Genomic DNA, 22,805 nt, shown 5'->3' with positions numbered 1-22,805 from the left:
TGCCCTGTCAGTAACTCATCGGTGTGTGGCTTCTCTAAGGATTTACGTAGTTCTACAAAGACCCCGGGCGCCGGAACGCACCTTGGCTAACAAGGGCAAGCCTCTGGCAGCGCGCCCCAATGCTCCAGGGGTGCACACCACTCAGAAACAATCAGCAGGTGCCGAGGACAGAAACCAATCAACTGGTCACCTAGATGCTAGCGTGCATGCACGTGCAGGCATACACGCATGTGTGCGCACAGAGCTCCCTGTTCTCTGCAGCCTTTATGCCTGACACAGATTCCTCGTCTACTCAGCCCCACCCCTTAAAGGCATTTCCAGAACTCAGGTTATTGTTACCCTTGGCACAGTGCTTCACACACAAATACTGGGAGGCTGGTTTATGAAGTGTGACGTGTTTATCAAGGACTAAGTTCCATTAACCTCTGCTTCCAAATGTGAATTCCTACCTCTGGCCTGGGGTCGGACGGCACAGCCACAGCCTTTACAGCAGGTGGCGGGGGGGCATGGGACGGGGGTGACCCCTGAATTCTGAACCTAAGCCACCACGCTAGGAGCTCCAGCGCCCAGAGAGCAGACCCTGAGGCCCTTCCAAGGGTGGGTCTTCCCTTGGAAAAGGTTTTCTGAACCTCAGAAGCAAGTTCAGCTGGGGAAGTGGCTGGCTTCATGGAGCTTGAAGAAGCGGAGGGAGTCAGGAAAAGCTACCTCGAACTCAACCAGTGGGGCCGGAAGGTTCCTTCAGACTCGGTTTTGCTGATCTTGGCACACCCCCAAAGCAGAAAGGCCTGTGGGGGGCCACGGCAGACAGGTCTGGGGGACTGCCAAGGAATCTGGAAGGCAGAAAACAACACCAGGAGGCGTCCCAGGATCACACGGTTCTCAGGGAGGGGTGGACCCTGCTCCCACCTTAGGGCCATTTATGGTTCTTACAGCCTTTCGCCATTTCGGTTTTCTGGGCCATTTCTGGAAATCACCATGTTTCCCCTGCATTAGCTCATTGTTGACTGAAAGTTCATATGGGTTAGATAATAAGAAGCAATCTTTACAGAGCCCGGCTGGCAGGTGCGGTGATGGGTGTCTGCCTGGCTCCTGGGGTCAGCAGTGGCCTCCCCAAAAGGCCAGTAGCCAGGAAGAGGGTGAGCTGGCTGCTGATGGCAGTGCTTGGTATTTCTTAAGTGTTAGGATCTGGAACATGTAGGGAAGGGTTTTGTTACCTTTTTTTTTTTTCAATAAAGAGACATTTTAGAAGGACTAGAAACATTCACACACAAAGGTTGACCATTCTTTTTTTTTTTTTTAAAGATTTTTTCTTATGTTAACGAGGTGGCCTTTTTTTTTTTTTAACGTTTATTTATTTTTGGGACAGAGAGAGACAGAGCATGAACGGGGGAGGGGCAGAGAGAGAGGGAGACACAGAATCGGAAACAGGCTCCAGGCTCTGAGCCATCAGCCCAGAGCCTGATGCGGGGCTCGAACTCACAGACCGTGAGATCGTGACCTGGCTGAAGTCGGACGCTTAACCGACTGGGCCACCCAGGCGCCCCAGGTTGACCATTCTTAATGCTAAAAAGCGTGGGCTAAAAAGCGTGGGCTGGGAAGTGCCCTCTGGTCTCCATCCCACTGCCCGGATTCTTCTCTGGGCGGAGGGACAGATTTATCCCCAGCAGCGCTTCCGCTCATGGGGAAGAGGGCGAACCCTGTGGGCCTGGTCAGCAAGTGGCCGCATTCCTGGCGCAGACACACGGCCAGCGGCCTCTGTTGCAGAGTCCCCATCTTCCCAGGACACGGCGACTCACAGCCCGGCCTTCTCTTTTCTCAGGTATCTGAGAGCAGGGCTTGTCCAGCGAGGAGATTAGAAAAGGATACGAGCTCATTCCCACACAGTAAAGCCAGAGAAAGCCTTGCTGTGAAGAGAACAAACAGAACCTGTTTGGTGGCTTGTCATTTCAATGACAACACGAACCTTTCACAGGTGAGCATTCCTCACACGCCTCCCCTTCCTCCTGCCCCTGGGAGGGGGTGGGGGGCGGGCAGTGGGGTCACCCCAGCGGGAGCAGGGGAAAAACACGAAAACAAGTTACATGCCTTCAGAGAACCCAGGGGTTTGATGACAAACATTTAAGAACCCAAGGGAGAGTCGAGGGAGAAAAGTTTGTTAAAACTTGCCCAGGCGATAAAAATCACTCCAAGAAGAAACAATGCCTCATTCTGCTACCTCGTTTAGGGAAACAGCACAGCAGGTACACGTTTCTTGATAAGAGTGTATTGTTTTCATATTTATCTTGTTTCTCTCTCTTCATTCCTCTTGAATAAACATAAAGAACTGATTTCTTAGATCACCTGTACGAAAAACATCACCACCAAATCCTCTGAAGAGTCAGAGTCCTCATAGCCAGAGCGGTTGGAATTTAACAAGAGAACACATTTCTGATTTAAAAATTTTTATTTATTTATTTTTGAGAGAGAGAAAGAGAGAGAGAGAGCAGGGGAGGGGCAGAGAGAGAGGGAGACAGATTCCCAAGCAGGCTCTGCATGGTCAGCGCAGAGCCCAACATGGGGCTCAAACCCACAAACCACAAGATCATGACTGAGCTGAAACCAAGAGTTGGACATTCAGTGACTGAGCCACCCCAGGGCTCCCCGTTTCTGATTTTTTTACAAATAAAAAGGCCAATCCTAAGGGTCCCTTGAGGCCTCACTTATGAACTCTGCTAAGCTCTCCGTGAAAGCTGGTTTCAAAAGGGGAGCCCATGTGGGCCCCCCCCCCCATGAGGAATCTTGCATGAAGAACCCTATACTGGAGCAGGCTCAGGCCAGGTGCACTTTGAGAGACTCAAGGACACCCTGTGCCTCAACAGGGCTTGTGAGAGGACAGTGTGAGCTGGGGTGAGAAAAGCAGAGATCAGACTTTCTGCCAGTTTTGCGTGGATTAGCAGGCACAGAGGAGTCACCCAGTGGAGCGGGCAGGAGGGGGGCCGGGACAGATGCTTTACTCTGGTAACCGCTAAGTATTACTGTTTGCAGGTGAGACTCTGGTTTGGCCATGTGTACATACCCTCCTAAAAGCACAAAATTTTCTTCCCCCTGATTTCAAGTATTAAGATAAATGGAGAGTGATTTACAGGTATCACTTTGAAAACAATTAGGCACTTAAGATTCATCTTTTCTTTTCGTTACAATTTTGCTTTGAAATGTGGTCCTTACAATTCCCTTGAAGATGACCCCTTGTGAATGTCTAATGCCTCTTTGCAAACTAGATGTTTTTGTTAATGTGATACGCACACATACAGGAGTTAGTTCATCAGCAGCTGTAATTTGAGCCTCATACAAAACATGGCTCTAATTACTAGGGTTCGGGGCCCAAGAAATGACCAGAGTAATAGCCAGTATAATTATGAATAAATAGAAGGAAAGGTTATAACCACTTAAAATAACTGAGCGTAAGTATACAATGCAAAAACAAAGCTGTTTATACTTAAATCTCTACATTTATTTTTCCAAAAATGTCATTACGAGAACAAATATACTCCTATATAGTCAAGTTCACCTTAATCACAATGAAGTCATAGGATAACTTAAAAGAGGTAATCCTCGTATTTAAAGGATGTTTAAAATGTCAGCCATAATCAAGACCCTCTAATTTAAAACACCATGTATGGCATCTCACTTTGTAAAAAGGTAATACAGCCCTCAAGACTTCTTCAAACAAATGCGACATAAATAGGAGTACAATAAAAACTATTTTCAAAACCAAAAAAATCAAAGCACCTATTTAAATTAAATCCATCAAGAGTCTATAAGATTATTTCAGGAGGACACGGGCTGGATGAGACACTAAAAACTATAGTTCTAAGGAAAAAAATGACAATCATTTTATGTAACTTGCTATAAGGCAGATACATACTATATATGAATACCATAAAGGACGCACTTCACAGCACATTTAAAAGTATGAATTGAAATAATACTCAACAGGAAGAAACTGATTCTGTGACACTGGCTGAGACAGAATAACAGAAGGGCGTGACTTAAAAGCATGGCCCTTCCCAGTCTATTTTTAGAGGCTTAAGACTCCAGCCTTAAATAGTTTTAATAATGCTCGTGGCTACAACTCAGCTTGTAAAACATAGTCTGGGAGAATACAGTTCTTTTCACATTGTGTAAACCAGTTTGCTGCTTTTTCCCCTTGAAAACAAATCCCAAGGTCTCGCTCCCAGAACACAAAGGGGTCTTAAGAATTTCTTTGTTTCCGTCTGTTTGGTAGCTGCCTTGGAACATGCACAACTAAAATTGGGTGATAAGCTGAAAGCAGGTTAAAATTTGGTGATACATCTCTTAAAAGTGTTCTTCTCTAAAGAAGGAACTGTCTGCTTATCTGGAAGCCTACCTGGGCTATTACTCTCCTTGTGTACAGAGCAACTTATCGGTGAGGAGGAAGCACTTTGATTATGGAGATGTGCCCTTTTCAAGGTGCCAGTCTCGATGTCACCCATCACAGCTGGGACAGCAGCATCTGTCAAGGGAATGGGAAGGCATGCCTCGCATCATGTAGTCACTTGATAGGGTTTTAAGAAGTTTATGTATGTGTACTAATGAATGTGTGTGTGTGTGTACATACGATACCTGTGTGTGTGTGTGTGTGTGTGTGCGCGTGCGCGCACATAGGCTTCTATAAACACATATTATGTACACGTATATACACAATACACACTCATCCACGTATCCCCCAGTGACATGGCCCCCACGGTCTGATCAGACTTGCTTTCTGAAAATTACCACCTTTTCCAAATCCACCCTTTTCCATTCCACTCCCAGAACTCAAAATTATAGTAAATCATACTCTAAAGGTTTCACTTCAATTTTCAATTAAAAAACAGGCAAACCAAATTCTACCCAGAAACAAAGGCACGTCTAGGGCTAACACACCATCCTTTATCCTTCAGAACCAAACAGAAGACCCAAAGAAGTATTTGAAGACATTACAAAAATTAAACAGGCATTTCGTTTTTATTTTCTTAGAAAAGGAGGGGGGTTCCCTGTCATAGATAACTGAGTGTAAGAGACCTAAACTGGTTTGCGTGTCACGTCCTTGGGATAAAAGTCAACATTAGGGACTGAAGAATAACAAATCAGACCCAATCCCCCTCCTTCTGAATCCTCAAAAGATAGGACGGCATTTCGGGTGTTAACGGTTATTCTCTGAGCCCCCGGAGAAAGGAAGACAAGATATGGGGTCGGACTGTCTTTCACAGAAGGCTATTCCTACTCAGATGCAGCCACAGAGCCGGGTGGCACTCACTGTCCCCAGTCCCTCGGCCCAGACCACGGAGTCCTGGCACCTGTCACGTGTCGCCCTGCACAGGGCACAGCACGGGGGCTGTTGCTCCGCCCCTTACATGCACACCCCCTGCCCTGGCCACCCAGCCTCCCCAGCCCCAGTCTCATTCTCCATCACAAGTTCTCCTTGAGGAGGCCGAGCTTCCGCAGGGCCTCCCGGCGGGCCTCCTCTGTGGAACCGCGGCCAGAGAACTGGACGGTGATGCCCTGGGGTCTGAAGCCCACAGCCCTGGGCAGTGAACCTGACCGCTTCCTAGCATCCTGGCCGCAGTCCGGCTGCCGGTGCTCATAAAAGCTCTTGCTGGCGTTCTGGCGAGCGAGTTTGCTGGTGAGAGCCGGGTCTGGACGGAAGGTGACAGTTTTTTCCGGTCGAGACGAAGGCACTGGGCTCGCTCTTCAGGACGTCGTGGATGCTCTGGAAGCCGTTGGCCAGCGGCGGGGACCGTTCCGTCTGCACGCCTCGGGACCGCTGAGCGCCGGGCTGCCCGCCGGCCTGCACGGACACGGCTTCATGGACGGGGCCGGCCTCGCTCCGGCCACGCGGCCCCTGCTCCGGAGAGCCGCTGCTCCCCTGCTCTGCGAGATCACCCCCGGGGGCCCGGCCTTCAGGGTCCCCCGGGGACAGGAAAGAGACCCCGTTGATGTTGGCCAACACCTGGGCCTTCCGCTCCTGCACGCTGACCGCCGCCCTGGAGATGGTCTTGTTGAACTCCTTCCCCGCGCTGTTGGTCACGCTGATGTTGCTGGGGAAGCGGTGAACCTTGGGCGCCGGCTGCGCCGGGTGTCTGTGCCACGGGAGGCGGCCCCCCATCCGAGGGGTCGCCGAGGGCAGCGTCCTCCACTCCCCGGGCCTGCCCTCCTCGGTGGGGGACGCCGATGAAAATGTTTCACTTCCCGCCAACTTCTCGGACATTTTCTGAGCGATAACCAGGGGGGTGGGAACGGAGCGAGGCAGTTTGGGGTGCTCCGCGGGAGCAGCGGAGGCCGGCAGCTCTCTCCTGGGGGGCTCTGTCGCCGGGGCGGCCACCGGCTGGGAGGGCAGCACAGGAGGGGCCTCTGGAGCCTCGGGGTCTGGTGATGGACGACCCTGGGCTTCTGGTTTCCCGCATTCGAGGACAGGACTGTCTTCCTTCCCGGCAGGGCCAGCCCCTGAAAAGGAGGCAGAATCTTCATAAGCTACCACCTTATGTAAAAATAAATGCATCCCATTGCATTCTCGCTGAATTTAAGAGGGGCCCCCCAGGGGGACATAATGCCATTGTCAGCGGCAGCACCTCCTGCTACCTAAACTCCCCGGAACAGTGAAGGAGAAGGTCCTGGGTGAGTCTCACCCGATACTTGGCGAGAAGGAACCTATCAGTGATGGTGAAAGACTCGAGATTGAATGCTCGGGACCTGGGACGCACACCGCGCACGCGCACGCAGGCTTCTAAAGAGGCGAGTAAACAGGAGGGAACGATAACCCTCCCGGGAGGGGGTGTCACCGAGGGAAAATGGAGACGGGACGGACGGGTGGCATCCTCCTCCGCCTAAACAGATACAGATCGCAGGTCACCCAACACTATTTGCACTTACAATCACGCATCTGTCTCCCACTGCAAAACTGTAAGCCGTGTCTAATTTTTATCCCTGTATCCTCAGAATCTCACCCAACGCCTGCTGGGGCAGGCACTTAAAACCGCTGTGGAAGTATCATGTTAGACACCGATGGGCAAGGCGCCTTTCTCTCCATAAGTGTTTTCCTTGGCACAAGCAGATGATCTGGCACTTTTAAATGACCAGCAGGTTCAAATGCGTTTTAGGAACTACACTTCAAAGACGTGTGATAAAAACGGGACATCTGTAATTAAGTCTCTTCTTTGAAGACACGGCTGTAAACTAAGCTCCTCATCTGGAGTCTGGAACCCCAGTCTGTGAAATCGGTGTAATGCACAGCCTCGTGCACGCACACACGCACACAGAGGGAGAAAAAGTATTTCTAGACGCTTGTGACAAATGGCAGTATTTTGTAGTAAGAGCCAAAATACTTTCCCTTCTGTTTTTCCCTCCTCCTTTCTAATCCTTATCCCCTTGCTATGTTTATTTCCAACATCTTTTCCAGTCAGGAGAAACAGTGCAAGACAATCCCACCTCATCCACCCCCTTGCTCTTCTCACAGCACTCAAAGGACAAAAAGCACGCCTCTCCTTTGAGGCTGCCCTGAATCCAACACACCTGCAAAGTAGACACTAAGCCAAACTCTTGCTGCCCTTTTCCTGTTTTCCTGAACCAGCTAACTTTTTAGCCCAAATACTCCCACCTTGGGAAGTCATGCCATAGAAAGAGGGGGCATAAGATTGTTCAAAATCTGAGATCAAACCTCACAGGCTAAAATATATATATAAACAGAACCTTGTATGTTCTGTTTGTAGAATGAATTGTTATACCTGGAAGTCAATTCCAATTTTCTTTCTTTCTTTTTACTATACAGTAAAGCCTTGGGTTGCAAGTAACATGTTCTGCGAGTGTTCCACAAGATGAGCAAACATTTCTTTTTTTTTTAATATTAAAAAAAATTTTATTCATTTTTGAGAGACAGAGTGAGAGCAGGGAGGGGGCAGAGAGAGAGGGAGACACAGAATCGGAAGCAGGCTCCAGGCTCTGAGCTATCTGTCAGCACAGAGCCTGACACGGGGCTCAGACTCAAAAGCCGTGAGATCATGACCTGAGCTGAAGTTGGACACTTAACTGAGCTGAAGTTGGACACTGAGCCACCCAGGCGCCCCAAGACAAGCAAACGTTTCCAATAAATTTTAACTTAATAAACGAGCAAGACTGATATCAGTAGTACGTGATGCTGAACATCACATGATCACAACCGAGCCAATGGTTCTTGAAATTCGCTTTGATATACGAGTGCTTTGGATTACAAGCATGTTTCTGGAACGAATTATGCTCACAAACCAAGGTTTTACTGTATATGAAATAGATTCATATGGTCTGCCAGTCTCATTCTTTATTCTAGTTCCTTTGAACTTTCCCTTCATGTGTTATCTCCTAATATGTTACGAAAGCATCTACTGGTTGGACACTCAAACTCCACCCTGCAAAAACCCCCACAGCGTCCACACTGGCACACACACGGGAAGACCACAGTGTCCCGAACGACACTAACGAACCGAGTCAGAGGCTGGGGACTGGGCTTTGCTCCTCACCTGCTGTCTCAGTCGCAGCCGGGAGGAACTCGGGTTCCCCCTCCTCAGGTGCCGGCTGCACTAAATCGATGTCATCTCCTGGCTCCGAGTGACTGGAAGCGCTCTCGTCCAGAGACCCTGGAGAGTGGGAGTGCACGCCGCTGTCACACAGGACTTGCTCCTCACAATCATCTTCCAGGGAATCAATAGTCTCTTCAAAAAACAGGATGACATCCTTTTCCTCATGTGTCAGGTACTTGAGGCTCTCATCATCCTGTGTAACGGGTGTGGGGGTTGGGAACAGAAGGGAGAAAGCAAACAGTTGTTTTGCTGAAGAGAGAAGCCATGACAAAGTCAGGATCTCTTGCAGAGCCCTGGGTGGAATCCGCGTCCCTCTACAAGTTCCCGTCGGGGAGGATCTGCCATTCAGGTGGCCCCACTGACAAACCCGTGCCTGTGTCCTCCCCGTGGTACCTGCGTGAAAAAGAACGCTGCCAAGAAACTGTAGCAAATAAAGTGTCTTAGAATCTATTATTAACTCCAGTCTTATGGCTGCTAGGGAGTCAATGACAGAAAAAGAATTCTTCTCCAAGCCTCCTTGGGAAGGAACACTGTTCTCAACTTCCTGCTCTCTGATGTCTTCCCACAATAGCAGTGGGGGACATCTTTGGATAACGACAGTGGCCATGAATGCACATATTTAGCTTCCTTTCCTCCAGAAACCTCACGAAAACAATAATGGGATTCATTTTTGTTGGAAGGCACCAATCACAAAGACAAAAACGAAGAGGAAAAGAGACAGCAGTAACAGAGTGTGGGAAGTTAGGCAGCCGCAGGACAGGTGCAGCCGACTCCGGAGACCCAAGGAATCTGATTTTTAGCAGCTGTGGGAAGCCGGTGACCCACCTGCTGAGTACAAGGGAGCCTCTCGCCGCCCCCCCCACCCCTCCCCGCAGGTGCTGAGGGTACTGGGAGGGGGGCCAAGAGGAGCGGGGCCAAGAGGGCCAAGAGGAAGGGCCACTTCTGTATAAAGAGCAGAAGTCGTTCAGCAGGAATGAGGTCATCCCGGCAGAAAACTAGATGTTTTTTAAAAGAAGGTAGAAGAGGGATCTGAAGCAGAGTTGACAGTGAGAGACCACAACGAAAACGAGCAGTAAAGGAAGCCAACCTGATGCCCTCTGGACTGAAGTCTGGAAGTCTTCCCTGAGGTATCTGAATCCAAGGGCCAAAGGGGCCGACACCATGGGCTCCCCAACGAAGCAGCTCAGCCACATGCCCCTACAGGGGAGAGGACAGTCAACAAACCCCCTGATTTCTGACCAGCTTCTCAACGTTCTCCTCTTAAACATGTGCACACGCCTAAGGATCACGGAGTCTCGCCATGAAAGACGCAGCCGAACAGACAAAAAGGAAAAGAAAGCAATTTACAAAAACAAACTATGCAGAATGATGACAATTTCAACAAGATTACCATTCATATCCTCAGAGAGTTGTGGAGATACTGAATCCATCAAGAATATGATCTTATTTAAAAAAAAAAAAAACCCACAAGACAAAAACACAGCTCTTCGAAATTAACGCTTGGACCACAGGACTGAAAAACGAAATAAAAGCCTACAAGGTAAAGTGGAGAAACTAGTAAAGTAAAACAAACAGTCAAAATTTGTTTTACAATAAGGAAGATAAGAAAATCAGAGGATAAGTATGGGAGGGCCAACATCCGAAATAATGAGAGCTCCAGAAAGATAAATCAGAAAAGTAGAGGGGAAGAAGGTAATCAATAAAATAAGGAGAGGCCCCTGGGCTGAGAGACCTGAGTTTCCGAACGTAAAGGGGCCATCAGAAAATCTAATGAACAAGAATGAAACAGACCTATGAGGGCTGAGGGACGTCCCTGTGAAATCTCAGGACACCTACACCGGAGGGCAAGATCGTGAAAGCTCCCCAGAGAGAAAAAACAGGTCACAAAACAAAAGACCAGGAATCAGAACAGCAACAGACTTCTCAGCAGGAAGCCAGAAGATAGTGTCATGATTCCTTTAAGATTCGGAGTGAACAGAGAACTAGAATTCTACGCCTAACCAAATTAAGGTTATGGTAGAATAAAGATGTTTTAAGACGCGCGAGGTCTACACAGTGCATCCCCCACATATGCCTTTCTCAGAAAGCTTCTGCAGGGTGGTAGGGGAATGTGGTTTTCCCCTAGACGAGGGAGTAAACCAAGAAACAACACAGGACCAGGGGAGGACGAGAGAAAGCCAAAGGGGATCTCAGGACTCAACTGACATCCCCGGGACGTCAGCCGTGCAGATAACAACCAGTCTGATGCACCGCAAGCCAGAGGGCTGAGAGTACAAAGCAAGCAAATAAAACCCGAAAGGTTATTAACCATAGAAAACTATGGTTATGAGAAAAATCACGTATCTATGAACCCATTTACCTAGAGTAACGTGCACACATATACACACCTACATGCACATGCACACACACACACACACACACACACACACACATATATTAATTATATTCATATTCACAGTAGTGAGAGAACAAAAATGTCCAGGGGTGCCTGGGTGGCTCAGTTGGCTAAGCGTCTGACTCTTTGATTTCTGCTCTGGTCATGATCTCGTGGTTGTGAGATCGAGCCCTGCATCAGGCTCTGTGCTAACAGTATGGAGCCTGCTTGGGATTCTCTCTCTCCCTCTCTCTGCATCTCCTTTACTCCCTCGCTCTCTCTCAAAATAAATAAATAAACATTTAAAAAAATGTCCAACAATAAGGGTATGGTTAAACAAATCAAGGCACATTCACAGACAGAATATTACACAGGAATCTTAAATGGTGTTTTCCGAACAATGTAATGTTAAGTGAGAAAAATGCAGATGGAAATAAGAGTTGTCTCTCAAGTATGTGCATACTTAATATATACCCACATACATAAAATACTGGGAGGATATAGAGTAAAATGTCAATTAGAAAGCAAATAACAAATGGGTAGGAGTTAAATGTCCTCTAGTGAGTAGGAAGTTGGGGGAGGGGTGCTTTTCATAACACTTTGAAGCTACTTGACCCTCTATGAGTGTGAACTTTGATAAAACAACAGAAAAGGTGTGGAAGCAAACTCAGTTAAGAGCTGACCCAGGCGGTGCAGGGGAATGCTTTTCACACTGGGATCTGAGAGGTTACGCAAATGCCCGCCCAAAGCACCTGACTCCCAGACCATCCCAGAGCCTGCTGGCTCCACAGATTTAGTGACCGTTCTTTCGTTTAAGGCATCCATTTGTTTTTGGTATAATTAACCCAAGAATACATGCAAATGTCTCCACCGGGCTTGACTGTATTAGCTTGATCCTCAAGGCCGGAGGATTCAGGGAAAGGCACCTGTCTGCAGCCGGGTTTGGTGGGCAGACAGAATGGAAAGTCTCTGGAGAGAGATCCACAGCATGGGTTGGGTCAGGAGACAGAGCAGAATGTGGCTCGGGAGAATAAGCAATACACGTCCACCAGATATAAACCTATATACAAGTGCTGGGTCACAGATATGTGTCCATTATGGTAGATACAAACAGTTCTCCAAAATGCCTGTCCCAGTGTGACTCCCATGGGCACGCCTGCTTGTTCTCCCCATGCAGCTGGCATACGCGAGTCTCATTCTGATGTCCGGTCCGTTCCCAAGAAGATTAACAGTGTTGGGCCATGTTTTTTCCCCATGATACTTAACTGGCCATTTGGAGATCCTCGTACGAAGTGCCTGTTCAATTCTTTTGCCTGTTTTTCTATCCAGTTGTCTTTTTAAAAATACAGGACTATACATACTAGATAGAAATCTTTTACTGGAAATATTTATTGCAAGTATCGGCCACTACTCACTAGCTTCCCTTTTCTCTCTCTTAGTGGGAGTCTTGTGATGGCTAGTCCTTAATTTTAATGTAGCGTAATGTTTCATGGTTAGAGTTTTTTGTGTCCTATTTAGGAAACCACTACCAGCTCCATGGTCATGGAGATACTCACCTGTTTTATTCTAGAAGCATTATTTTTAACTTTCCATATTCAGTGTGACAATTAATCTGGAATGAACTTTTATGTATGGCGTGAGGTCAAGAGTCATTGTCTTCTTTGTTTTTTTAATGTTTATTTATTTATTTTGGAGAGAGAGAGAGATAGCAGGCAAGCAGGAGAGAGGGGGAGAGAGAATCCCAAGCAGGCTCCAAACTGCCAGTGCACAGCCTGCCGCGGGGCTCGAACTCACAACCACGAGATCATGACCAGAATGGAAATCAAGAGTCAGATGCTTAACAGACTGAGCCACCCAGGTGCCCCTCATTGTTTTCTAAGTTGACATCCAGTTGTCCAGCACCGGACCTTGAAAATACCATCCCTGAACACTGCATATTCCCTTGGTTGTAAGTCAAATGACAGTGTACGTGTCTGTCTGTTTATGAATTCTCTTATCTGTTTGTCTACTTGTCTACTCATATACCACTAATACAGTGTTTCTTTTTTTAAAATGTTTATTTTTGAGAGAGAAAAATAAACGTGTATGCAAGAGCAGGGGAGGGGCAGAAAGAGAGGGAGACAAAGATCTGAAGCAGGCTCTGCATTGACAGCAGAGAGCCGAACGTGGGGCTTGAACTCACAAATGTGAGATCATGACCTGAGCCCAAGTCTGTCGCTTAACCGACTGAGCCACCGAGGAACCCCTAAAACATTGTTTTAATTATTACAAGCCTCCGGATCTGGTAGTTTAAAGCCCTCCAGTTCTGCTGTTCGTCTTTAAGTCTGTGATAGCTCTTTCGACCCTTTTTACTTCCATGTAAATTTTAGTATCAGCTTGTCAGTTTCCAGACACCCAGCTACACACAGGCACACAGACACACAGACACACAGACACACACACACACACACACACACACACACACACACACACACCCTCTGCCGGGACTTTGACGGGGACTACACAGAAGTTCCTCAAAAAAATAAAATAAAATAAAATAAAATAAAGAAAATAAAAAAATAAAAAAAAATTAAAAAAAAGAAGTTCCTCAACTTGAGGAGAACTGAATTTTCCAACGTTCTGACTCCTCTAATATGGTACACGCCCTCACTTACTCAGATTAGTGGCTCTCACACTGTGGCCCTTCGACCAGCAGCCACAGCACCTAGAACTACAAATGCTTGGGCCCCACCTTAGATCTGCTGCATCAGGAACATTAAGGGCCTCCAGTCTCTGTGTTAACATACACTCTGGGAAATACTGACGTGCTAATGTTGGGTAGGCACTGATTTGGTTCTGTGACTTCTCTTTAAAAAAAATTTTTTTTAACGTTTATTTATTTTTGAGACAGAGAGAGACAGAGCATGAACAGGGGAGGGTCAGAGAGAGGGAGACACAGAATCTGAAACAGGCTCCAGGCTCTGAGCTGTCACCACAGAGCCCGACACGGGGCTTGAACTCACGGACCGAGAGATCATGACCTGAGCCGAAGTCGGCGGCTTAACCGACTGAACCACCCAGGCGCCCCGGTTCTGTGACTTCTCTTGAGAATGTCTTGCAGTTTCCCAGCCCGAGCCACCCAGGTGCCCCAAGTGTGTTTGTTTGTCTGTTTAAACATTTTTTTTTACATTTATTTATTTTTGAGAAACAGAGTGAGACAAAGCGTGAGCAGGGGTGGGGCAGAGAGAGAGGAGACACAGAATCTGAAGCAGGCTCCAGGCTCTGAGCTGTCAGCACAGAGCCCGACATGGAGCTCGAACTCACAAACTGTGAGATCGTGACCTGAGCCGAAGTCGGACGCTCAACCGACTGAGCCACTCAGGCACCCGAAGTGTGTTTGTTTTTAAGATAATGAGTGGGTTTTGGATTTTGTCAAATCTCTTTTTATGTATTATAGTCGTTCTCAGCAGGTGGAGAGGTTCCCTTTCACAGGGCATTTGGCAGTGCCTGGAAACACTTCTGGTTGTCACAGATGGGTCGGCACCACTGGCATCTAGGGGGGTGGAGGCCAGGAGCGGTGTTCCACATCCCACAGTGTACAGGACAGCTCCCCACATAAAGGATGCTGTGGCCAAGGAGGCTGAGGAGAGAAGATCATATCCCTTTTCTCCTCCATTCTGTCCAAGAGCTGAATTGCAATGATTGATTTTCAAATATTAAATCAACCTTGCATTCTTGGAACACGACCAATCTGGTTGTGATGCTATCTTTTTTATACATCACTGAATTTGATTTGCTAATATTTTGTTTAGACTTTCTGCATCTCTGTTCACAAGACAGACTGGCCTGGAATTTTCCTCTTTTTGCCATCAGGTTTTGTATGTATCTTTTTAAAATGTCATCTTTTACGAGTGACTGGGTGGCTCAGTTGGTTGAGCGTCCGGCTTCGGCTCAGGTCATGATCTCACACTCTGTGAGTTCAAGCCCCACGTCAGGCTCTGGGCTGACAGCTCAGAGCCTGGAGCCTGCTTCGGATTCTGTGTCTCCCTTTCTCTCTGCCCCTCCCCTGCTCTCATTCTGTCTCTCTTTCAAAAACTAAATAATAAACATTAAAAAAATGTTTTTAAATGTCAACTTTTGGAACAATGTGCCCTAGGATTTTAATTTTAGTTCTTAGCTTATCTTTTTGCTCCACCTTTCCTGAGATGTTTTGGGGGTGGGGTGGGGAGGAAAGACTGAGTTTAAGAATACTTTTTCTCTAGCTGAAATTAGAGCAGGTTCATATTAACTAGATCCGTGTAATTTTATCAGTCTGCATACCTAGCAGTGTACAGTCCCTGAAAACTTCAACACTCCCTGTAAAAACAGGATCAGTGTGAAAGGCATTAGAAGAGGGGCAAGGTACTGTGAGGGAAAATGGGCATAAAGCGTTCCTGACTATCTTCTATTGAGCACTGGGCCAAGGGAAAGAGAAATAGGTTTTAAAAAACCCAATATGGTCATCTCCAGAACACGTGACTAAGGAATTTACACTTTATTCTGAGAATTCCAGGATCCAGCCCTACCTACTTTTCACATTTCATCTCTTTACTGCTCTCCCCTTTCTCCTCTACTGCAGGGGTGGTAACTTCCTCCATAAGGGGACAGGGAGTAAATGTTTTAGGTTCTGCAGGCTTTACCATGGCAACTACTCAACTCTGCCCATGTAGTGTCAATGTACAGTATGTTAACGAACGGGTCTAGCTTTGTTACAATAAATCTTTACAAAGACAGTGAGGGTCCAGGGGTGCCTGGGTGGCTCAGTCAGTTGAATGTCCAATTTCAGCTTGGGTCAATGATCTCGCGGTTTGTGGGTTCGAGCCCCATGTCAGGCTCTGTGCTGATGGCTCAGAGCCTGGAGCCTGCTTTGGTTTCTATGTCTCCCTCTATCTCTGGCCCTCCCTGCTCATGCTCTGTCTGCTCTCTCTCTCTCAAAAATATATAAACAACAACAACAAAAAACCACAGGTGGGGGCCTAGATTTGGTCCACAGGCTGTAGTTTGCCAACTCTTGCTCCGTACTCTAATCAGATCAAACCACCTGACATCTCCTGTGCCTGTGTTCACATCATCAGTGCCTGTCCCTGCATAGCCACCTCTTAACTATCCTTTATGGTCCTATTTATTTATTTATTTATTTTTAAAAATTTTAATGTTTTTATTTATTTTTGAGACAGAGAGAGGCAGAGCATGAGCAGGGGAGGGGCAGGGAGAGAGGGAGACACAGAATCAGAAGCAGGCTCCAGGCTCTGAGCTGTCAGCCCAGAGCGCAACGTGGGGCTCGAACTCACAGACTGTGAGATCATGACCTGAGCCGAAGCCGGACGCTCAACCGACTGAGCCACCCAGGCGCCCCTATGGTCCGATTTAAATGTGACCACACTTCCAGCCTACTCCATAGCATCTACTGAATCATACATGCAAATATTTGAGTATCTATTGAACACGGGCAATGTAAATACAACAGCGTAAATAAAGTTCTTGCTGTCTAGTTGATCATCTAAAGAGGGCTTTAGATGGGAAAACAGGTATTTACTTCAGAGTCTAGAAATGGCTCTGACGAGGTGACTACAGGGTGTTAAGGAAATGGGTACGAATCCCCACTTTTGGGAAAGGGGTCTGATCTGGAAAACTTTGGTGAGGAAATGATATCTGCCAATAGTCTGAAAGAAGTGGGTGAGAGTCAAACACAGCGGGGCAGTTATATCTGTGTTCAAAGAGGTCACGTTGGCTATCGTGTGAGGAATAGCGAATGTGGGAAGCAACCTGGATGAGACTTCAAGGGTCACCTAAACTAGAGCAGGGGTGATGGGAACAGAGGAGGAGACGAGATTTGACAGAGATTTAAAGTGTAGAATCAGGGACACCTGGTTGGCTCGGCTGGTTAAGCGTCCGACTTTGGCTCAGGTCATGATCTCATGGTTCCTGAGTTGGAGGCCGCGTCAGGCTCTGTGCTGACAGCATGAAGCCTGACTGGGATTCTCTCTCTCTCCCTCGCCTCTGCCCCTCCCCGACTCACGTGCTCTCTCTTCCCCTCCCTCATTGCCCTCTCTCTCTCAAAATAAATAATAAGTAAACTTAAAAAAGAGAGAAACAAATAAAACAGAGAACCAGCACCTCCTATTAGCTTCTCTCCCGTAGCTGTCCCTCTCCCAGGGCTGCAGCCCCACCAGGGTGTTCACCCTTAAAGAGGAGCCTTGTGTGGGAGGCACCCCTGAACCACCCACAGAGCTTACAGGCTGTCTCGTCACTGTGACCGAAACGTCAGCTGCCTCCTCGCCATGTCTGTCTGCTTTGTCCTCTGCCAACCAGAACAGGAGAGCTTCCTCCGAAATCCAGCGACACGGTTCATTTTGTGATTTTTCTAGAATTTCTTGAACACTGGTGGGATCATCTGGAGGGTCACAGTGTATGGTGTAGGGCATTCCTGCCTCATCTTTCCCCCACATACCTCCATCTTGCCAGACCACCCTGTCCCCTATGCATTCAGCACTCAGCCTCCTAACTCTCCTGCTTCCCCAGACTCGCCGTAAGACATGTCAAATGTGTCTCCTCTCCAGGCGGAGTGGTTTAGCACAGTGATGGAACAGAAAAACCTTGCAAGTCTAAAATCACTAGTGCTCTTAGCATAACAGAGGCCCCTGTAATTAATAATTACAACCATCATGGGTGGTTAGGATGATGTGATAGTGGTAACAACCATCATCAAATAAAACGTCTGAGGAAATATATTAATGCTCTCTACACTCTTCCTCCTACTTTGCCTTCCCCAATTCAGCGTTTCGATAGGGCTAAGCACAAGTTTCTTAGAGAATCTACTTTGGTTAGGTGTACAGACAGTAAAATTAAACGGGCAACTGGCCTGTAACAGCCCTTCAGCTTAAGACACATGCCGACTTCTGACACCAAGTGAGGGGCGAAAATATGAACAGAGCATAAAACCCCCGCAGATCTAATCCAACATCAAAGCAAGAAGTCCCAACGTAAGACTTCATTTGGAAAATAGGCTTAGGGAGTGCTTGGGTGGCTCAGTCAGTTAAGTGTCCGACTCTTGATTTCAGCTCAGGTCATGATCCCGCGGCTCGTGGGATCGAGCCCTGTGTCAACAGTGAGTCTGAGTCTGCACTTGACAGTGCGGAGGCCTCTGGGGATTCTCTCTCTCTCTCTCTCTCTGCCCCTCCCCACCTGTGGGCACTCGTGCTCTCTCTCTCTGAAAATAAACAAACATTTAAAAATATATTATGAAAAAAAAAAAAAGAAAAGAAAATGGACTTAGAAAGGGCAGGCCCTACGCAACCATTTTGTGTTCTGAGACAGATTCCAGGACCCACAGGACGAAAGACACAACACACCGATCAATCAGTCCAGCTCCTTCACTGGAAGATGTGACGCCGGGTTCAGAGGCAATGAAATGACTCCGAGGGTCATATAGCTGCTAACTACTCCATGGCGTGGCCGAGACTAGAATTAGTCTATTCTTGCTTTTTGCTTTGTTCACCTCATTTCTGTTTCTAATGACATACTTATCCAAGATCAGAGGCCAGGGTCCTCAAAACTCAGATTCTTGCATCCTCACCCCACCTGAGGTCTCTCCCTGGGGCTAGAGGCTGGTACAGGCCGTGAGCCTGGCGTGTGTGCCCACGCGCCTTCTGTGTGCTCAGCCTGGCCTTGAGCGCTGACCTGTGGGGCACGGCCCCCCCAAAAAAGCTGCGGGTTCAGTCTGCTGCCTGATTCCCCAGACAAGAAGCTGCCCTCCACATGAACCGGGCCTCTGCCTGCACCTGGGAGGGGAGGAGAAGGCAGAAACAGAGAAGAGCCCAGTGCCGAGGGCAGGGGAACAGGGTCTTCAGGGCCAGGAAAGGGGCACATGCCCCGTCTGTTCCTCCTGTTCCCCTCCCCCCCACCGAGATGCTGGTGCCGCCCATCCCCCAGGCAGGGAAGCGAGAGAGGGAGACGGGCCTTGAGGAAGAGGCAGTGCGTGGAGCGCACAGAGGTGGGAACAGGCAAGTGTGTACAGCCAGGAAGTAGGTGAGAGGGAACTGGAGGGAAACACGGAATGACTGCTAAAGGGCACGGGGTATCTTTGGGGGTGATGGAAACGTTAAAATAATTTTTTTAATGTTTAATTATTTTTGAGAGAGAGAGAGAGAAAGAATGTGAGTGGGGGAGGGGCAGAGAGAGAGGGAGACAGAGAATCTGAAGCAGGCTCTGCGCTGTCAGCGCAAAGCCCGACGTGGGGCTCGAACCCGTGAACCTCGAGATCATGACCCGAGCTGAAGTCAGACGCTCAGCCGACTGAGCCACCCAGGATGCCCCGGTGATGAAAATGTTTTAAATGTGATGGTGATGGTGGTTGTACAACTCTGTGAATCTACTAAAAACCACTGACTAGCATACTTTGAATGGGTGAACCGTGTGGTATATGAATGACACCTCAGTACAGCTGTCACATACAGAAAAGCAACAGCAGCAGCAAGCAAGGCCGGGGGCTGGTGGCTCATGTGGAGGAGGGAGGAAAGCCAGAGGCCCGGCAGTGGGGCTCCCTGGTGCTTTTGGGAAGCGGCATTTGCTAACTCAGCACCAAAGAACTAAGATAGGAAGCGAGGACCAACGAAAACAGCAGCTTTCTCTGGAAGAAACGAACTGAAGAAAACTCCAGTTTGGAAGGAAGTGGGCTCGCAACAGAACATTTTTTTAAGTTTCTTTTCTTTTTTTTTTTTAATTTTTTTTTTCTACGTTTATTTATTTTTGGGACAGAGAGAGAAAGAGCATGAACAGGGGAGGGGCAGAGAGAGAGGGAGACACAGAATTGGAAACAGGCTCCAGGCTCCGAGCCATCAGCCCAGAGCCCGACGCGGGGCTCGAACCCACGGACCGCGAGATCGTGACCTGGCTGAAGTCGGACGCTCAACCGACTGCGCCACCCAGGCGCCTCTTAAGTTTCTTTTCTATCAGTGGTGTTTGTAATGTACCAATTTGGGCTACAAATCTCCAGACCTGTAAGAACTATGTAGAGAACCATACCTCGCCCATTCGACCCTGCCATGTTGGCATCAGGCAATGTCTGTCAGCCTCCCGGGGAAACACTGCTTTACTTCAAGAACGTGAGAGTATATACTTTTCTCCCCTAATATGTATATTATGATCGTGAAGAAATAATCTCTACTATATTCAAACCAGAAAATTCAAAACGCTAAATCTACTTGAGTAATTGCCACGCGTGCTATACGTGTCTCCTGTGAGAAAGACAAAGTCCTGGTGTTGCTGACGTCTGTACGCTCCTACATGAAGATGACAGGAGAAAGGTCTGCCTAGTCCCAGCGGAGCTCTGAGAGGAACATCCAGATAAGCTGGATGAGAGACTTTGAAGATCTTATTGAAGATCTTATTTTAATCTCTACACCCCACCTGGGGCTTGAACTTACAACCCCGAGATCAAGAGTCAAATGTTCTACCAACTGAGCCAGCCAGGTGCCACGGGTGACGGACTTTTATAACGAAAGTTACCAACAGTTCTAAAAGCCAACAATCCTCGATACACCCATGGGAGTGCCGATTTGGGACAGAAGTTTCATTCTGGGGGGAGTGTGGAGCGGAAAAAAAAACCCCTCTGTTTGGCTGAACAAGAAAGTTGAGGAGCCCTACTCCTACTAAAATAACGCCTGCCTAAAACACTACTGAATTAATTAAGTTCTGAGGCTTTTTTCTTTTCTTTTTTCTTTTAAACAAAGAAATGTGGCTTAACTACTGCAGACTGAGACAATTGTGGTAACTCCTCATGAGGGAGAAAAAAGAAGTAGTAGAACTCATCTCTATTCTAGACAAAAAGAAAGTCAGGAACAAGATTACGATGGCTAAAAATATTCTTGAAGTGAACCAAGATCTCTTCACGGCCAGTCTCTTAGGTGGGCAGCCTAGAGTAGTTGTTTTGGCTGAGTGTGAAGTGATGCTCACATTTTCTTTTTACACACACCAAAAATGACCTTCCAGATGCTTGAGTCAGGCTTTGCTGATTTAATAATCTAAGCTGATGAGAGACATCCCCTCCCGCCCCGCCCCCCACAGCTGAGGCAGAACAGGGGCAGAGAGCAGCACAGAGAAATCAGCCTCCGTGGCCTTCCCGACATGGCTTTAAACGCCGTGCTTACCTTGGCAATCTCCTAAGAAAGACCATAAGTGCCCTGGCGTTCCCCGCAGTCCAGTCTGAGGGCTTAATTATGGTTATCTCTACCCAGGCACCCTGGTGATTCTGCACCAGGGCTAACTCAAGCCTGTACTTCTGGCCGGAAAGAGACACAAACAAACCAGCGCGGGAGGAGATGTGTGCACGGTTTTGATTACAGATCTAAAGAACCATGGCTTCGAAGGATTACAGCTGGGCTCCCTGGCGGCCTTAAGCTTCCTTCAAGAGGCAGTATTATAAAGAAGTTCCAATAGGACGGACCCACCTCGCGTGCCTGGTATCGTGTGCCCTCCCAGATCCCTTCTGAAACCCGTCACGCTGTCCCAGGACTTCACACTTGCCGCTGAATTGCGAGTTTCCGAAAAGATGAAAACCGTGTCGTACTCATCAACCGCGCTGTGCTCCTGTACGCAGCAGCCATTTATGAAACGTTTACTGAATTTAACTTTTATAAAAGCTATGCAAGCTTTGTCGTAAAATGGCTGCTTCGACCAGCAAGTTGTGGGCTCAGCGAGGCTAAGGATCCAGAATGGCAAGGAAGATGGGGTTACTTCTGACCAGTCTGCCTCTCCTTTCTATCCTCTGTTGTTTCCTCTCCTTGAAATCATCCAGCCCCTGCTGTGTCCAGTCGCTGTGCTTGACCCTGTCTTCACCCGTCCCAGCCACGCAGACAGTGTTCACTGCTCTACCTTCTTATTCCATGAAGATCGGGTGAGGCCAAAAGGCTTGATCAAAGGCTTTTGGAGCAGGAAGGGCGTAATCAGGAGCTGGCAAATGCTGTCTGATCACAGACTTGTTATGTGACTCTAGGGCCACAACATGTGTTAGCTCAGGGAGAAGGGAGGGTCTCAGGACAGTTCACTGAGTAGTAAATCTCCAAACAAACCCAGGAATGAATCGGGATCACTGTTTTTGCCCAACGTGGAGATAAAAATGAACAAGGGGTATGCTTGGGAATTCGAGATGTTTCCAGCCCGCCCTCAAAGAAATATGTGCATTAAAAAGTCTCTTAAGAGCTGTGGGTATTAAGAGTTTCCCACTCTGTTCAACCAGCCAGTCACCTTCTGTCCTAGAGAAAGCTCCAGGAGGCCCGCCGGCTGCAGGACCACATACAGAAGGGGCACCCAAGCACAGCAGCAGGAAGCAGCCTCTGTCCCTGGCACCCAGGGCAGTTTTGTGAGACATATGCTCCAGAAGCCAGCCCGACGGGGTTAAGACTACAGGGAACCCTACACCCAAAGCTTCCTCTGTCCCCTTAAACAGCCATCATTGCTGAACGTCTCCAAATTCTTCTTGAAATTTTTATTCTGGATCTGTATCACCTACCGAGGTAGCAAGTTCCAGAACCGCCTTACTTAACTTTGCAAAGACGTGCTGCCTTGTGTTGCACTGAGGCCATCCTGAAGTTTCAAAGGAAAAAACAAAACAGAAACACATTCGAAAGATTGCCTCTTACTCAAGTATTTCAGGATTTGGCCAATTTGTTCTTGTTCTAGCTATGCCTTCCATTAAATAAAGCATTCAGAGGAAGAATTCCTTACAAGAAAAACAAAATACACATACAACTAGCCCTTTGACGATAAAGACCACATCCTTTGCCTTCTTGGAATGGCCCTGGTCATGGCGGTGGCCGTGTGGG

At 47.9% G+C, this 22,805-nt stretch overlaps 1 protein-coding gene and 1 long non-coding RNA gene across 2 annotated transcripts in view; one reads left to right on the top strand and one right to left on the bottom strand.

Annotated features, from left to right (window-relative positions):
• LOC109501319 overlaps positions 1 to 22,805 on the top strand; it is a 39,613-nt gene that overhangs the window by 5,710 nt on the left and 11,098 nt on the right. The window contains exon 3 of the long non-coding RNA XR_002743654.2: positions 1,820 to 1,972. This is a non-coding gene — a long non-coding RNA (uncharacterized LOC109501319). The remainder of the gene's footprint in view (positions 1 to 1,819; positions 1,973 to 22,805) is intronic.
• Positions 3,469 to 22,805, bottom strand: part of PROSER2 (proline and serine rich 2) — a 36,031-nt gene continuing 16,694 nt past the window's right edge. The window contains 3 exon segments of the mRNA XM_045060862.1: positions 3,469 to 5,703; positions 5,705 to 6,486; positions 8,532 to 8,784. Coding sequence (XP_044916797.1) covers positions 5,452 to 5,703; positions 5,705 to 6,486; positions 8,532 to 8,784 — 1,287 coding nt within the window. The 3' untranslated portion in view covers positions 3,469 to 5,451.

Source organism: Felis catus, chromosome B4 (assembly GCF_018350175.1).
Source record: "Felis catus isolate Fca126 chromosome B4, F.catus_Fca126_mat1.0, whole genome shotgun sequence".
Taxonomy (NCBI): Eukaryota; Metazoa; Chordata; class Mammalia; order Carnivora; family Felidae; genus Felis; species Felis catus.
The sequence above is the reverse complement of the archived record's forward strand: the minus strand, read 5'-3'. Positions and strand labels throughout refer to the sequence as shown.